The sequence below is a fragment of the Tachyglossus aculeatus genome, chromosome 24 (genome assembly GCF_015852505.1).
Source record: "Tachyglossus aculeatus isolate mTacAcu1 chromosome 24, mTacAcu1.pri, whole genome shotgun sequence".
Classification (NCBI taxonomy): domain Eukaryota; kingdom Metazoa; phylum Chordata; class Mammalia; order Monotremata; family Tachyglossidae; genus Tachyglossus; species Tachyglossus aculeatus.
The window spans coordinates 22,797,784-22,815,323 of record NC_052089.1 but is presented as its reverse complement, the minus strand read 5'-3'; the positions used below and the strand labels follow the sequence as shown (position 1 = coordinate 22,815,323).

The following is a 17,540-nucleotide window of genomic DNA, read 5'->3' as shown; positions in this document are numbered from 1 at the left end:
AGACGGTCCCTACCCAACAACGGGCTCACGGTCTAGAAGGGGGAGACAGACCACAAAACAAGTAGACAGGTGATAATAATTACGGCATTTGTTGAGCGCTTACTGCGTGAAAAGCACTGTTTTAAGCGCTGGGGAGGATACGGGGTGATCAAGTTGTCCCACGAGGGGCTCACAGTCTTACTCCCCATTTTCCAGATGAGGTCACTGAGGCGCAGAGAAGTGAAGCGACTTGCCCAAGGTCACACAGCTGACAACTGGCGGAGCCAGGATTTGACTCCCAAGCCTGGGCTCTTCCCACTGAGCCACGCTGCTTCTCTGCGGGCCGAAGCAGGCTGACCGGGGTGCCCTGGGCGGCGTGAGGCCTTACTGTAGTGCGGGGGCGAGGCGGAGCGGTGCGTTAGGGGAACCTCTGACCTCTGTCTCCCGGACAGATCCCCCCGGACCCCAACAGCAGCGACCCCAGCCAGTCCGTCAAGCAGGACATCGTCTGCTTGTGCTTCAGCCCCTCCGAGGAGACGCTCGTCGTCAGCACCAACAAAAACCAGCTCTACAGCATCTCCATGTCCCTCATCGATATCAACAAGGTGGGGCGCGGTCCTCGCCGCTGCTCCCCCCGCGGCCCTGCCCTAGCCGAGCCCCGTCCTCACCCGCCCCGCGTGCCCGGTCCAGGGGGAACCAGCCCACTTGGAGTACCTGCTGTTCCCGACGCACTCGGCGGCCATCACGGGGCTGGCCACCTGCGTCCGCAAGCCCCTCCTGGCCACCTGCTCCCTGGACCGATCCGTCCGCATCTGGAACTACGAGACCAAGTAAGGCGGGCGGGGCGGGTGGGACCCCGTGGCTCGGCGGAAAGAGTCTGGGCAAGTCACTTCCCTGGGCCTCGGTTACCTCGTCTGTGAATGGGGATCAATCAATCAGTCCATCGTATGTATTGAGCGCTTACTATGTGCAGAGCACTGTACTAAGCGCTTGGGAAGTACAAATTGGCAACATATAGAGACAGTCCCTACCCAACAGTGGGCTCACAGTCTAAAAGATGAAGACTGTGAGCCCCCCGAGGGACAACCTGATCACCTTGTAACCTCCCTAGCGCTTAGACTGTGAGCCCACTGTTGGGTAGGGACTGTCTCTAGATGTTGCCAACTTGTACTTCCCAAGCGCTTAGTACAGTGCTCTGCACACAGTAAGCGCTCAATAAATACGATTGATTGATTGATTGATCAGAACAGTGCTTTGCACATAGTAAGAGCTTAATAAATGCTGTCAAGAAAAAGAAAAAGAGCCCAGACTTGGAAGTCAGAGATCGTGGGTTTGAATATCGACTCTGCCACTTGTCAGCTGTGTGACTTTGGGCAAGCCACTCGACCTTTCGGTGCCTCATCTGGAAAATGGGGATTAAGACGTGTGAGCCCCACGGGGGACAACCTGATTACTTTGTATCTACCCAGATAAGCAGCATGGCTGCTTCTACCAGAGAAGCAGCGTGGCTCAGTGGAAAGAGCCCGGGCTCTGGAGTCGGAGGTCACGGGTTCAAATCCCGGCTCCGCCAATTGTCAGCTGTGTGACTTTGGGCAAGTCACTTAACTTCTCTGTGCCTCAGTTACCTCATCTGTAAAATGGGGATTAAGATTGTGAGCCCCCTGTGAGACAGCCTGATCACCTTGTAACTTCCCTAGCACTTAGAACAGCGCTTTGCACATAGTAAGCGCTTAATAAATGCCATTATAAAATTGTCAGCTGTGTGACTTTGAGCAAGTCACTTCACTTCTCTGGGCCTCAGTTCCCTCATCTGTAAAATGAGGATGAAGACTGTGAGCCCCCTGTGGGACAACCTGATTGCCTTGTAACTTCCCTAGTGCTTAGATCAGTGCTTTGCACATAGTAAGCATTTAATACATGCCATCGTTATTGCTATTATTATTACCCCAGCGCTTAGAACAGTGCCTGACGCAGAGTAAGCGCTTAACAAATACTATTATTATTTCTAGACTGTGAGCCCGTTGTTGGGTAGGGACCATCTCTATATGTTGCCGACTTCCCAAGCGCCTAGTCCAGCGCTCTGCACACAGTAAGCGCTCAATAAATACGATCAAATGAATGAAGGAATGAATGAATCCTCCCTGGACGGCGGGGGATGGGGAGGGCGGCCTCAGACCCCCTCGTCCATCCGACGTCCGGCTCGGCCGGGTCTCCCCCGGAGCTGGTTCGGGTCCCCGGACCCGGATGGACTCTCTCCCGGAGCCCCTGGGGCCGGGCCGGGAGAGAGAGCCGGCGTGGCCGCTCTCTCCGCAGCAACCTGGAGCTGTACAAGGAGTACCAGGAGGAGGCCTACACAATTTCCCTCCATCCCTCGGGGCTGTACACGCTCGTGGGGTTCGCCGACAAGCTCCGCATCATGAACGTGCTCATCGACGACATCCGGAGCTTCAAGGAGTTCACCGTGCGAGGGTGCCGCGAGGTGAGGGGCCCTGCCGGGGGGACCGCTGAGCTGGGGACACCCGTGTCTGGGGGCTTTCTTTCCTGGGAAGGAAAAGGGCGCCCGGGCAGGTCCTTTGGGAGAAGCAGCTTGGCCTGGCGGAAAGAGGCTTGTACTTGTACTTCCAACTTGTCCTTTTTTTTTTTTTTGATGGCATTTATTCATTCATTCATTCAATCGTATTTATTGAGCGCTTACTGTGTGCAGAGCACTGGACTAAGCGCTTGGGAAGTAGAAGTTGGCAACATATTGAGACGGTCCCTACCCAACAGTGGGCTCACAGTCTTACTATGTGCAAAGCACTGTTCTAAGCACTTGGGAGGTTACAAGGTGATCAAGTTGTCCCACATGGGACTCACAGTCTTCATCCCTATTTGCAGATGAGGTAACTGAGGCCCAGAGAAGTGAAGTGACTTGCCCGTAGTCACACAGCTGACAAGTGGCGGAGCCAGGATTTGAACACATGACCTCTGACTCCCAAGCCCATGCTCTTTCCACTGAGCCATGCTGCAAGCGCTTAGTACAGTACTTAGCAAAGCACTGCAAAGCACTGTTCTAAGCGCTTATAAGGTGTACAAGGTGATCAAGTTGTCCCACATGGGACTCACAGTCTTAATTCCCATTTTACAGATGAGGTAACTGAGGCTTTTTTTTGGGGGGGGTGGGTGACCCCATGGTGATTCCTATAACATCTACTCAGGGGCAAGAGGCTGGATCTTGTGCTTTCCCAGATGCTTGGTACAGTGCCCTGTACCCAGTAGATGCTCCAGAAGTACCTTGAATATACTACAGGCAGGCGGGCCTAAAAGTATTTTAAGGCCAGCAAAAGAGCATCCAATCTTGCCATCTGTGGGCTTGAAAGGTTCTTTACTTCTGGGTATAAGGAATGTCGAATTTACTGTAATTTTTTTTTTTAAGCTTTCAAGCTTTCAAGGTTTAAAGGTCTATGTATATATGGTTGTACATATTTATTACTCTATTAATTTATTTATTTATTTATTTTACTTGTACATTTCTATCCTATTTATTTTATTTTGTTGGTATGTTTGGTTCTGTTCTCTGTCTCCCCCTTTTAGACTGTGAGCCCACTGTTGGGTAGGGACTGTCTCTATGTGTTGCCAATTTGTACTTCCCAAGCGCTTAGTACAGTACTCTGCACATAGTAAGCGCTCAATAAATACGATTGATTGATTGATTGATTGATTGAAGTGACTTGCCCATAGTCACACAGCTGACAAGTGGCAGAGCCAGGATTTGAACGCATGACCTCTGACTCCCAAGCCCATGCTTTTTCCACTGAGCCACGCTGCAGGCGCTTAGTACAGTGCTCTGCACACAGTAAGTGCTCAATAAATACAATTGAATGAATGAAAGAGCCCAGTCCTGGGCCTCTGGAGGACCTGGGTTCAAATTCCGGCTCCATCCCTTGCCTGCTGGGTGACGTTGGGTGAGTCACTTCACCTCAGAGAAGCAGCGTGGCTTAATGGCAAGATCCTGGGTTTGGAAGTCAGAGGTCGTGGGTTCTATTCCCAACCCCGCCACTTGTCAGCTGTGTGACTTTGGGCAAGTCACTTCACTTCTCTGTGCCTCAGTTCCCTCATCTGGAAAATGGGGATTAAGACTGCGAGCCCCAAGTGGAACAACCTGATCACCTTGTATCTATCCCAGCGCTTCGAACAGTGCTCGGCACATAGTAAGCGTTTAACATATACCATTATTATTATAATTATTCCCTGGGCCTCAGTTTCCTCATCTGGAAAATAGGGATTTAAATGCCTCTTGTCCCCTTCCTTAGACCGTGAGCCCCGTGTGGGACGGGGACTGCGTCCACCCCGGTTATCTTGGAACGACCGCAAAGCTCGCCGCGGTGCTTGACCCAGAGGAAGAACTTTACAAATACTATCATTATCACTACTATTATCATCCTTCCGGCTGTTGGAATATTCATAATAATAACGATGACGGTGAAAATGATAATAACAACGGAGGCATCTGTTTGAGGACTTCCTATGTGTCAAGCACCGTACCGAGCGGCAGGAGCGATGATAATAATAATAATTATTATTATTATAATGATGATGATGGTATTTGTTAAGCGCTTACTATGTGCCAAGCATCAATACGTGGCCTCTGAGGCGTGGGCTGTGCCCTTCCCTCCACCCCCACCTTAGCCCTGAGTCATTGCTGGGAGTCTGTGGGAAATGGGAGAGGGAGGGAAGACGCACGCCGCGCTGACCCTGGGAGGAGGTGGGGACGGAGGGGGAGGACAGCTAATATCAGGGGAGTGTCGGGTCCCATCAGGGCAACGGGAGCGGGGCGGCCAAGTGGAAAAGGCCCGGACAAGGGCAAGCCACCTAACTGCTCGGTGCCTCGGTTTCCTTATCTATAAAAATGGGGCTAAGCTATCTGTCCTCCCTCCCCCTTAGACTGTGAGTTCGATGGGGGACGGGGACCGTGCCCAATCTGATTCGCCTGTACCTACCCCAGTGATCAGAACAGTAGAGAAGCAGCGTGGTTCAGTGGAAAGAGCCCAGGCTTGGGAGCCAGAGGTCATGGGTTCTAATCCCGGCTCCGCCACTGGTCAGCTGTGTGACTTCGGGCAAGTCACTTCACTTCTCTGTTCCCTCATTTGGAAAACGGGGATTAAGACCATGAGCCCCCCGTGGGACAACCTGATCACCTTGCCTTCCCCCGTACAGTGCTTTGCACATAGTAAACGCTTAACAAATGCCATCATTATTATTATTATTACAGTGCTTGGCACATAGTAAATCCTGACTAAATATCACTGTTATAGTTCTCCCCACCCTGGCCCCTGACCCAGACGAAGAGCCTCATGTGGGTCAGGGGCTGTGTCTGATCTGCTGCCTCGATGGTAACGAGCCCAGTGCCTGGTACATATTATTATTATTATCATTATTATTATAAGGCAGGTGGGCAGGAAAGAGAGGGGCTGCCTTGGGACTGAAGAGGAGGAGTGAAAAGGCTGGGAGCAGGGGAACCTGGTGGGAATTTCCCCCCGGGATGTCTTCGGCCACCAGAGAGTGTCTTTTCCCTCAAGGCCTTTCAGGAACCAGGTTTCTCTGAAGGATGGACTCCACTCTCTCTCTTCTCCCTCCTCCCTGCTGCCGTTCCCTTCCCGATCTCCCCATCTCCTCTGGGCCGGCCTGCCCTCCCAACTCTTCCCTGCCCATCCTTTCCGTCCGCAGTGCGCCTTCAGTAACGGCGGCCACCTGTTCGCCGGGGTCAACGGCAACGTCATTCACATTTACACCACCACCAGCCTGGAAAACGTGGCCAACCTGAAAGGACACAACGGCAAGGTGAGCCCCGATGGGCAAAAGAGGACAGGAGGCCGCAGTGTTTGTCCGAGCAAATCCCACAGTCCACGGCCCTCGGCTGGGAGGGAGGGAGGGATGGAGGGTCGAACTGCTTCCTCCTCCCTGCTCCACCACATCCCCCATGAGAAGCGGTATGGCCTAGTGGCGAGAGCACCGGCTTAGGAGTCAGAGGACATGGGTTCTAATCCCAGCTCCGCCACTTAATAATAATAATGATAATGGCATTTATTAAGCACTCACTATGTGCAAAGTACTGCTGTAAGCGCTGGGGAGGTTACAAGGTGATCAGGTTGTCCCACGGGGAGCTCACAGTCTTCATCCCCATTTTACAGATGAGGTAACTGCAGCACAAAGAAGTGAAGTGACTTGCCCAAAGTCACACAGCTGACAGTTGGCGGAGCTGGGATTTGAACCCATGACTCTGACTCCAAAGCCTGGGCTTTTTCCACTGAGCCATGCTGCTTCTGCGTATTATTCGAATAATAATAATAATAATAGTAATGATGGTACTGGTTAAGTGCTTACTATGTGCCAAGCACTATCCTAAGCACTGGGACAGATACAAGGTAATCAGGTTGTCCCATGTGGGGCTCCACTTTGCTGTGTGACCTTGGGCAAGTCACTTAGCTTTTCTGTGCCTCAGTTACCTCATCTGTAAAATGGAGATTAGGACTGTGAGCCCCACGTGGGACAGGAACTGTGTCCAACCTTTTATTCATTCATTCAATCATAGAGAAGCAGCATGGCTAGAGAAGCAGCGTGGCTCAGTGGAAAGAGCCCGGGCTTTGGAGTCAGAGTTCATGGGTTCAAATCCCGGCTCTGCCAATTGTCAGCTGAGTGACTTGGGCAAGTCACCTAACTTCTCTGTGCCTCAGTTCCCTCATCTGTAAAATGGAGATTATGACTGTGAGCCCCCCGTGGGACAACCTGAAATCCTTGTAACCTCCCCAGCACTTAGAACAGTGCTTTGCACAAAGTAAGCGCTTAATAAATGCCATTATTATTATTATTATTATTGAGCACTTACTGTGTGCAGAACACTGTACTAAGCGCTTGGGAAGGACAAGTCGGCAACATCTAGAGATGGTCCCTATCCAACAACGGGCTCACAGTCTAGAAGTGGGAGACAGACAATGGAACAAAACGTGGACAGGTGTCAAGTCATCAGAACAAGTAGAATTAAAGCTAAATGCACATCATTAACAAAATCAATAGAATAGTAAATATGTACAAGTAAAATAGAGTAATAAATCTGTACAAACATATATACAGGTGCTGTGGGGAAGGGAAGGAGGTAGGGTGGGGGGGATGGGGAGGAGGAGAGGAAAAAGGGGGCTCGGTCTGGGAAGGCCTCCTGGAGAAGGTGAGCTCTCAGTAGGGCTTTGAAGGGAGGAAGAGAGCTAGCTTGGCAGATGTGCGAAGGGAGGGCATTCCGGGCCAGGGGGAGGACGTGGGCCGGGGGTTGATGGCGGGACGGGCGAGAATGAGGTACAATGAGGAGGTGAGTGGCCGCAGAGGAGTGGAGGGTGCAGGCTGGGCTGGAGAAGGACAGAAGGGAGGTGAGGTAGGAGGGGGCGAGGGGATGGACAGCCTTGAAGCTGAGGGTGAGGAGTTTTTGCCTGAAGCGTAGGTTGACAGGCAGCCACTGGAGATTTCTGAGGACCTTGTATCTACACCAGTGCTCAGAATGGTGCTTGCCATGTAGTAAGCACTTAACAAATACCATTATTACTATTATTATTATTGTTATCATTATCATTCCCCTGGAACCTACCTAGGAGAGAACACACAAGGGCTGCATGTGTTTGTGTGTTGAGGGAGGGGGGTGGTCCCACCCCTATCAGATGCGAATCCCTGTTCCGGCAGGTGCGCTGCGTAGTGTGGAGCGGCGACGACAGCAAGCTGATCTCCTGCGGCACAGACGGGGCCGTGTACGAGTGGAATGTGCTGATCGGGAAGAGGGAGTCCGAGTGCGTGCTCAAGTCCTGCAGCTACAACTGCATCACCATCTCACCCGATGCCAAGGTCATCTTTGCTGTGGGCTCCGACCGCACGCTCAAGGAGATCTCCGACTCTTCGGTAACTCACGCCGGACCCCGCAGCAGGCTGGGAACGCGGTGGGCAGGGTTGAGCCGGCGGGCGCCCCGCTCTCCCCCCGGCCCCACCAGGCTGCTCTTGGGGGGCGGCCAAGTCAAGGGGAGAGGCCGTGATGGGGACGGCTCCGGGAGGAGGAAGCAGAGGGGATCGGAGCCCGCCACCGACCCCCGACTCTGCCCCGCTGCAGATCCTGCGAGAGGTGTCGTCCTTTGATGTCGTCTACACGTCTGTGGTCATCTCACACTCGGGCCGCATGGTGTTTGTGGGCACCTCCGTGGGCACCATCCGCTCTATGAAGCATCCACTGCCCTTACAGAAAGAATTCAATGAGTACCAGGGCCACTCCAGCTCTGTCACCAAGGTCTGATGCTGTGCTCTTCCCGCTCCTCTCCTCCCCAGGCATGACGGCAATCCCCGCTTTGGTCTCGGCCCCAGTTCCCTACCGGACTTGCACTCTCTTCGCTCCCTCCCACCTCCCATCTCCTCAGACTCCCCTGAGGTCTCTCTCTCTCTCTCTCTTCTCCCACTTTTTGGGTTCCTTTCTCCTGTCCCTCGTTTAAGACCACTTCCTGTCCTGGAAGTGATGGGGCAGTGCTCAGGTTTCACATCCACATGACTGAAACAGTGGTTCGCTGGATGCGAGCGGCAAGCCGAGGGCCGGAGGCCTCATGCAGCCCTTCTTTACAGCGCGTTCTGCGGGCCACCTCTGTGGGTTCAGGAGAGAGGCAAGGCCCCCTCGGGGCCCCAGGAAGTCCTGGGCATTCAATCTGGCATCAGATTCCCAGGTGACCCGCAGCCATCACCGCCCCCTCCACTGACGCCCGCTGGGTTATCGAGGGTGACCCTTGGCTAGCATCTCTCCGGAGCAGCCCCAGGCAGGGAGCGGGTCTGAAAATGGCACCGGGTGAGCCGGCCTGCCACCTCTTTCTCCCGGGGAAGCCGGCATTCCCTCCCCCGGCAGACCAGGGGTCCCCCCGGGGGACAAGAGAGAGCTACGGACCCAGGAAACTCTGTGGCCAGGGGTCCTTTAGGGAGGATTCAGCCGAATGAGAGACAACTGCCGAGAGGATCATTCTGGATGGTGGACACGAGTCCAGGAAAGCTGAGCAGATCCTGTTTCCACTTGCTGTAGCTTCCATCTCTGCCTTTCCCGGCCTTTCAACTGGGATAGTTATCAGCTATCAACCTGGAGCTAAGCTGGCTCCTGGCCCAAGTAGCCCAGGGTTGGCCCCGCATGAGCCCTGGCACTAAAGGGGGAATCTGGGTCTCTGCACCCGGCCCGAGTCACCGCCAGGCCAGAGCCTCCACCCAAGGGCCGAGCCAGCGTGGGGCCAGGCAGGGCCCCTCCGGCCAACGGTCCGTGCTCCCCGGCCACCTCCGATGGCTCCCATCCCTCCCTCTTCAGATGATCATAACGACAGACGACCAGTTTCTGCTGACCATCTCCGAGGACGGCTGTCTGATGATCTGGAAGGTCTTCGACAAGGACGGTCGAGGGGTGAAGCGGGAGAGGGAAGTGGGCTTCTCGGAGGAAGTGCTGGTCACCAAAACAGACATGGACGAGAAGGTAAGCATCGCGGAGGAAGCCACGCCGATCCCGCCCTCGCCCGTCACCGGTCCCCCACGGCCCGGAGGGCTTCGTTATCACGGGGCCGGCACTTGGGGGGGAGCGGCCCAGGCCAGTTGGTCCCACAAGCCCCTTTGGGTGGCTGCTCAGACTCCTAGTCAGTCAACGTCCCTAGGATGCAAGGTACTAACTTCCCAATCCAAGTCCAAAGATGGGTAATAATAATAATAATAATAATGGTGGTTTTTGTTAAGCGCTTACTCTGTGCCAAGCATTGTTCTAAGCGCTGGGGTTGATACAAGGTCATCAGGTTGTCCCACGTGGGGCTGACAGTCTTAGTCCCCATTTTCCAGACGAGGGAACTGAGGCCCAGAGAAGTGAAGTGACTTGCCCCAAAGTCACCCAGCTGACAATTGGCAGAGTGGGATTTGAACCCAGGAGTTCTGACTCCAAAGCCCGGGCTCTTTCCACTGAGCCACGCTGCTTCCGTGGGGTAAACGTTCCCCAGCCCTAAACCAACCCCGAAGCGCTTTTACCCCTCGACAGTCTACGAGAATTCCTTTAGAGCAGGTAAGAAGGGTTCGGATTTCAGTCAGGCGCACTCTTAGCTTCGTCCTGCTTAGCCGACGGTTCCCCACGACAGCGGCCTCTGGTCAGAGGACCACTTAACTGAGCGGCAGAAAGGTGTGCAGCGTTTTCAGGGCTTCTGAGCTACTTCTTCATGCTCTTTTTCTTTCAGTTTCCTCCAAGACCCACAGGGTCCAAAGAAATAAAGAAAACAAGTGTTTCCTAGGCACACAGAGCAGAGCAGGAGGGCCTGGAATGTAGGCTTGGGGATGAGGTTGTGGCAGAGGCGTGACAGTGAGACCCTCCTCCTAAGCAGGGCAGAGCGAAAGCACTGTTCAAAGTGCTGGGAGTTGTTCTAAGTGCTGGATTTGTTAAGCGCTTACTATGTGCCATTCATTCAATCGAATTTATTGAGCGCTTACTGTGTGCAGAGCACTGTACTTTGCTGCTGAGGATGGGAAGAGGAAGAAGTCAGGCTGATGCCAGGCCACTGCGGGCAAGGCCCACTGGGGAAGAGCACATGGGGGATTGTGGGAGACGCCCAAATTCAAACCCTAGGATCCCAGGCTATATGGGTGTCAGCCAATCCATTAGAGAAGCAGTGTGGCTCAGTGGAAGAGCCCGGGCTTTGGAGTCAGAGGTCATGGGTTCAAATCCCGGCTCTGCCAAGTATCAGCTGTGTGACTTTGGGCAAGTCACTTCACTTCTCTGGGCCCCAGTTCCCTCATCTGTAAAATGGGCATTAAGACTGTGAGCCCCACGTGGGACAACCTGATCACCTTGTAACCTCCCCAGCTCTTAGAACAGTGCTTTGCACATCGTAAGTGCTTAATAAATGCCGTCATTATTATTCCCAAAGCCCTCTTGGGCAGCTGGAAGCAGAGGCGGCTGGTGGGCAGGGCCGGGAAGAGGCCGGAATCTAGGCGTGTTTGGGTCCTCCCCTTGGGCCCAGAAAGGTGAAAGGCAGTGAGGTCCAGGGGAAGGAGCCCAGGACTGGGAGCCAGAAGAACCGGATTCTCATCCCGATCCTGCCCACTGGCCTGGTGGGTGACCTTGGGGAAGTCACCCAACGGCTCTGTACCTCAGTTTCCTCGTCTATAAAATGGGGCTACAATACTGGTTCTCCCTCCCTCTGAGTCTGAGAACCCCAAGAGGGGCAGAGACTATGTGTTCAATCTGCTTACCTTGTAATTCCCCAAGAGCTCAGCACATAGAATAGGCTTGCTAAATTCTGTCAGGGTGAGGACGGAGTCCTCTCCCTCCCCGCTCTGCCGGCTCTAGTTACCCTCCTCCGATGACTGTTGGGGGATAGATCCTTGCTGACGGGTTTTGGGCCTCTGTGAGAAGACACTGTAGAGCAGGGCTGTCTTTTCCCCAGAAGGCTGGCCTGGGAGGAGGGTGCCACCCATGCCCGAGGGACCTGTTCTGTCCGCTTCCACGAGTCTGTGCCCTCTCCCCTGAAGACCCAGGTGATGCTGGAGCTGAAGACCCGGGTAGAAGAGCTGAAGATGGAGAACGAATACCAGCTCCGCCTGAAGGACATGAATTACACGGAGAAGATTAAGGAGCTGACAGAGAAATTTATCCAGGAGATGGAATCCCTGAAGACCAAAAACCAGGTCTGCTCCTCACGCTCTGCGCCAGTAGTCACAAGCGGGCACCTCTTTTTTTTGGAGTAGCAGGGTGGAGCCCTGTGTGGGCCAGAAATCGGGGCCGATCCCTGTCTTGGTCCTGGTCCCAGAGAAACCCAGGGCTGATCTAGCTGTGAGTTGCCGTGGGGGGCTCTTTCAAGGGGGCTGCAGGGTGGCACCTCTGGGCAGTAGAGCCTGGCAATGTCCCCGTCACCGGACCACGGCCCGGATGCCCGGAACGGCCAAGGTGCCAGGGCTGTGGAGGGCTGGCCAGGTCTCCTGAGCTCACAGGATGAAAGAAGGCCCGGCTGGGCTGGGTGCCAGCCCAATCCCTCTCCCCTCCGCACCTCAGGACTCTTGGCCTGCTGTCTTTGGGGCCATCAGTTTGCTCTCCGGCACTCCTCGAGTCAGGATCTCACAGGGTGGGCTTGAGGAGAAGAGAAGGGAGAAAAGGGGGAACTCTGGAGGGCAGGGAGGAGAAAAATTCTGTAAGTGAACTGCTTCCAGCATTGACTGTTTCTCAGCTGGTAGAGGCTAGAATTGGAACCACATATAATAATAATAATTTTGGTATTTGTTAAGCGCTTACTATGTGCCAAGCACTGTTCTAAGCACTGGGGGAGAGACAAGGTAACCAGCTTGTCCCATGTGGGGCTCACAGTCTTCATCCCCGTTTTCCAGATGAGGGAACTGGGGGCCAGAGAAGTGAAGTGACTTGCCCAAAGTCACAGAGTTAATAAGTGGCGGAGCCGGGATTAGAACCCACGACCTCTGACTCCCAAGCCCGGGCTCTTTCCACTGAGTCACGCTGCTTCTCTTCTTCTCCAGAGGATTCGGTTGTGTGGCAACATTCCTCTCTTTCTCCAAGGAGGAGCAGTAATAGTAGCAGTAGTAGTAATAGCGATAGGAACAGCAGCAGCAGTTCCGGTCGTAATGGTATTTATTGGCCATCAAGTAAGTTCTTGGAAAGGTCCCCAGAAGCCTAAGACCTGTTCCCTGTCCTCAAGGAGTTTACACTCCGATAGTGCCTTGCACATAGTAAGCGCTTAATAAATGCCATCATTATTATTATTATTATGGAGAATTTTCTGGCCTCCTAGCTCCCATGGGGAGCAGAGGCTAGCCAGACCGGGCGGTCGTTCCCTGGATCTGCCCCATTGCCCCCGAGGCCTTGGGGCCCTTCAGAAGGAAAGTGCCACAGGAGGAGGGGCAGCGGGCTGAGTTTCAGAAATGGAGACAAAAGAAGCCCTCGCAAACACAACTTGTTTGCTGGGGTCAGGTTCTGAAAACGGAGAAGGAAAAGCAGGAGACCCAGCACCACGAACAGGTCTGCGAGATGTTGGAAAAACAACGGCGCGAGTTGCAGGACCTCGGTCAGCCCACGAGCTTCCCCGGGGCACGTTGGGGCAGGGGGGCGGCTCGGGACCCTGCACAGCCGGACGGGGCACCGGGGGAGACCGGGAGGCCATGAACAGTTTGGGGGGACCCTGCATAGTCAGATGGAGCCCCGGGGGGAGAGCGAGAGAGGTGTCACCTTCCCACAGGTCCTTCAGTGAATTCTAGCCCCATCCTCCCCCAGCCCCCGTGCTCCTTCTACAGAGGAACCCATGTCTGCTCCTCCTCTTCCTCCGTGGGCTCTGTTTTTACACCACTTCTTGACTGACTCTCTCTCTCACCCCCAAATTCTGCCCTTTCCTTTCTTCCCTTTCCCACTCTCGCTCTTTCCTCTCTTCCACTCTACAATCCCTCGGGGTGGTGGCGTGTCCTGAATTCTCCTAGGAGTTCCCCCCAACACAGCCTTCCTCTGACCTTCAGGGTCCCTCAGCATTGACCAAGAGAAGGCCAAGCCCCTACTGGGCAGCATTCCAACCCCTCCCGGGGATTTTATGTTGGGGAGAAAATCAACTTCTCGCCCCCAACGTCAACTTCTGCAGGAAGTTGGCCTCGGTGGGCTCCCCTCCTGGCTTCCATTTCATGCGCGTTGTTCCCTTAGAGTGTGGCAACAGCCAGAAGCTGCTGCTGGAGTATGAGAAGTACCAGGAGCTGCAGGTCAAGTCCCAGCGCATGCAGGAGGAATATGAGAAGCAGCTGCGCGACACCGACGAGGCCAAGAACCAGGCCCTGGAGGAGCTGACCGAATACTATGAGATCAAGCTGCACGAGAAAACCAGCCTGCTCGAAGAGGTACCCGTCATTGCCGGTTGTGAGGGCCCACCACGGTATCCCCATTCTCTCCGCCCCCGGTGCTGGCACGGTCCGCCCAGGACCGCCGACCCCGACGCGGCCTTGGGAGGCTGGCGGCCGGACGTCTGCACGGGCCCAATCGTGGGGGCACTGGGACTCTTCCCCGAGGTCTCTCTGGCCATCTCCCCTCCGCACCTCCGCCACCCGGCCCATCCGTTGCTTCGGCCCACTGGCGATGGGGGTGGAGGGCTGCCCGCCGTTTGGCGGGCGGCAGCTTGGTGGGGGGCTGTCTTGCCCAAGCGCTTAGTACAGTGCTCTGCACACAGTAAGTGCTCAATAAATACGATTGAATGAATGAATCTGCCTATTATGGAAAAACCGTTGGGGCTCCAGGGCTCCGGAACTTCAAGCCAAAAAGCCACCCCCCGACCTGAAACTGGGGCCTTCTGATTTATTGGGGTAGTTTTGGGGACCAGTTTATCTGATCACTTGCAGGTATAGATCTGGCCCCTGTCCTCCCCTAGCCCTCCCCCAATCATTCCTACATTGGATGGTTTTAGGGGGGCAGGAGCCAGCAGCGGTTGGAGGGGGGAACCAAAGGGGTCCTGGCTGTAAGGAAGCCCCGGCAAGCGAGGAGGAGAGGGGTGAGGCTGAGGCTGCGACCTCCTCTCAGGCCCCTCCTCCAATTGGCTTGTCTTTCTCCCAGGTGGGGCTCACTCTGGGGGTCTCGGTAGGCGGGGTGGGGCGGAGAGACAGTCAGGGTGGCCAAAAAGCAATCTGCTCTCAGCTCAGCGGCTACGACGGCCCCAACCACCCCCGCCTGTCCCCTCCGCTCACCTCAGGAGAAACAAAGCTGCCTATGTCCGCCTGGGGAGTTGCCTCTTTCTTCCCCTCCTCCTCCTCCTCCTCCTCCTCCTCCTCCTCTTTCCATCCCTCGTCGTCGCAGCCCCTTTCTCTGTGTCTCCGAGCCAGGCACAGGATGATGCCCGGCAGCAGCTGCGGGAGTTCGAAGAAACAAAGAGACAGATCGAGGAAGACGAAGATCGAGAGATCCAGGACATCAAAATCAAATACGAGAGACGGCTCCGGGATGAGAAAGAGAGCAACCTGCGACTGAAAGGAGAGACGGGAATCATGAGGAAAAAGGTGCCATCCGGTGCCCTAAGGGAACCCCGGCCTGGCCGGGGAGCAAGAGGGCAGGCCTCCCTCGGCTCCCTGGCCCCGTGGACAGGAGGAGCACCGTCTCAGAAGTGGGGGGAGCCCCCAGGTTTTAATCATGGCCCCAGGGATGACCCTTAGGAAAAGCAGGAATCTTATCCCCATTTTCCAGGCCCAGAGAGGTTAAGCAGCATGCGGGGTCCGTGTCCCCCCAACCCCGAGATCCATGTACTCTCTTTAGCTCTCTTCCAATGGCCCACGGGAGGAAAACAGTGTCCCCGGGCCTGGCATGGAGTGATGGAGCACAGAGGAGAGGCTGCTGGGTTGAGAATCAGTAGCCCGGTCTCCCAACAGCCTCCTCCCCACGGCTGCTCTGGGCTCAGGGGAGAGAGGAAGGCGAGGCCCCTCTGGGACAACCACAAGGGTCTCAAGGTGCTGCCTCTATGGGCCCCAGGTCCGGGTTAGTGAGCACGGAAGTGGCATTATGCAGGATGCTCGCAGGAAGGGTGGTGGGATGGAGGCCTTGGGGGAACGCGGGGGTTGTACATCTCCGCAGTTCAGCAGCTTGCAGAAGGAGATCGAAGAGCGCAGCAGCGACATCGACACCTTGAAGATGGAGCAGCTGAAGCTGCAGGGAATCATCAAGGCCTTGGAGAAAGACATCCAGGGCCTGAAGAGAGAGATCCAGGAGAGAGATGAGACGATTCAGGACAAGGTGTGATGAGATGGGGCTGCTCTGGAAAAGCCCCCTGGGCCGGGGGCAGACTCAGACACGCCGAATCTCTCGGTGACCTGGGCAAGCGGGATTTCCCCAACTGGGGTCCCTGGCCCCCCCATCCCTGCCTCTGTCCCGCTGCTCCCAGGAGAAGCGCATCTACGACCTGAAGAAGAAGAATCAGGAGTTGGAGAAGTTCAAGTTTGTGCTCGATTACAAGATAAGGGAACTGAAGAAGCAGATCGAGCCCAGGGAGAATGACATTAAGGCGAAGAAGGAGCAAATCCAGGAGGTGACTGGCCTCCTGCCTGCATCGGCGCTCTTTTGCTTCCTGTCCTGGGACATGGTCTCCCTCTGCCTCCACCACTTCCCCTCTCCCCGCCCACCCCTCCACCCATTCACCCATTCATCGACCCACCTACTCATTCACCTAATAATCACAATAATAATTACAGTACTTGTTAGGCGCTTACGATGTGCCAAGCGGTGTTCTAAGAGCTGGATAGATACAAGTTCATCAGGTCGGACACGGTCCCCATCCCACATGGGGCTCACCCTCTTAGCCCCATTTTGTAGATGAGGTAACTAAGACCCAGACGAGTGAAGTGACTTGCCTAAGGTCACACAGCAGACAAGTGGCGCATCTGGGATTGGAACCCAGATCCTTCTGATTCCCAGGCACGCAGCTTATCCACCCATCCATTCACCCACTCATCCATCCAGTCTCTTCCCCCCGACCACCGGGAGTGGGGAAAACGCTCCCCCAGCATCTCCCTTGCACTTGGTGCTGCTCCCTGGAATCGAAGCCCCGCAGATCAGTTTGGTTAGGAAGTCACAGGTCAGCCCCGCGTCCCGCGAAGAGATCTCAAGGAGGGCCGCAGCTGGAGGAAGGAGGCTAGCCCAGACCTGGCTACCTCCCTGCTGCCACCAGGGGGCGCCTACCCCGCATATAACACGATGTGGGGCCCCCCCACCCCGCCCAAAAGGGGTCCAGGCCATAGACAGAAGGAGGGTGGCTCAGTGGAAAGAGCCCGGGCTTTGGAGTCAGAGGTCATGGGTTCAAATCCCAGCTCTGCCAATTGTCAGCTGTGTGACTTTGGGCAAGTCGCTTGACTTCTCTGGGCCTCAGTTACCTCATCTGTAAAATGGGGGTGAAGACTGTGAGCCCCCCATGGGACAACCTGATCACCTTGTAACCTCCCCAGTTCTTAGAACAGTGCTTTGCACATAGTAAGTGATTAATAAATACCATTATTAAGGAGGGGACCCGGGGGTTGGAAGCGGGTGACAGTCCTCTTGCTCCATTCTCCAAGCCCACTGAGGAGGGACATAATAATGATAACGATAATGATGGTATTTGTTAAGTGCTCACTATGTGCCAAGCACCGTTCTAAGCGCCGGGGTAGATACAAGCTAATCGGGTTGTCCCACGTGGGGCTCACAGTCTCAATCCCCATTTCACAGCTGAGGTCACTGAGGCCCAGACAAGTCAAGTGACTTGCCCAAAGTCGCGCAGCTGATAAGTGGCAGAGTCAGCATTAGAACTCATGACCTCTGACTCCCAAGCCTGGGCTGTTTCCACTAAGCCACACTGCTTCACATGGCACGGCATGACGTGGCATGGATCAGTTTGCAAATCAAAGTCGTGAGAAGAGTAGGACAAAATGAATGAACGATATTAATAGTCTGCAATTGCAGAGTCTGGTATTCTTCCCCCTCAGTTACTATTATGATTATATTTGTTAAGGGCTTACTATATGCCAGGCACTGTACTAAGCGCTTTGGTGGATACGAGCAGATTGGG

The 17,540-nt window shown here is 54.8% G+C and overlaps 1 protein-coding gene across 2 annotated transcripts in view; it reads left to right on the top strand.

Moving 5' to 3' along the window:
- CFAP57 (cilia and flagella associated protein 57) overlaps nt 1–17,540 on the top strand; it is a 36,227-nt gene that overhangs the window by 10,485 nt on the left and 8,202 nt on the right. For both annotated transcript variants that reach the window (XM_038766237.1, XM_038766238.1), the window contains exons 6-18: nt 432–584; nt 670–809; nt 2,293–2,458; nt 5,686–5,799; nt 7,684–7,896; nt 8,102–8,275; nt 9,320–9,481; nt 11,512–11,667; nt 12,959–13,052; nt 13,673–13,863; nt 14,836–15,009; nt 15,578–15,736; nt 15,885–16,028. In XM_038766237.1, coding sequence (XP_038622165.1) covers nt 432–584; nt 670–809; nt 2,293–2,458; nt 5,686–5,799; nt 7,684–7,896; nt 8,102–8,275; nt 9,320–9,481; nt 11,512–11,667; nt 12,959–13,052; nt 13,673–13,863; nt 14,836–15,009; nt 15,578–15,736; nt 15,885–16,028 — 2,040 coding nt within the window. The remainder of the gene's footprint in view (nt 1–431; nt 585–669; nt 810–2,292; nt 2,459–5,685; nt 5,800–7,683; nt 7,897–8,101; nt 8,276–9,319; nt 9,482–11,511; nt 11,668–12,958; nt 13,053–13,672; nt 13,864–14,835; nt 15,010–15,577; nt 15,737–15,884; nt 16,029–17,540) is intronic.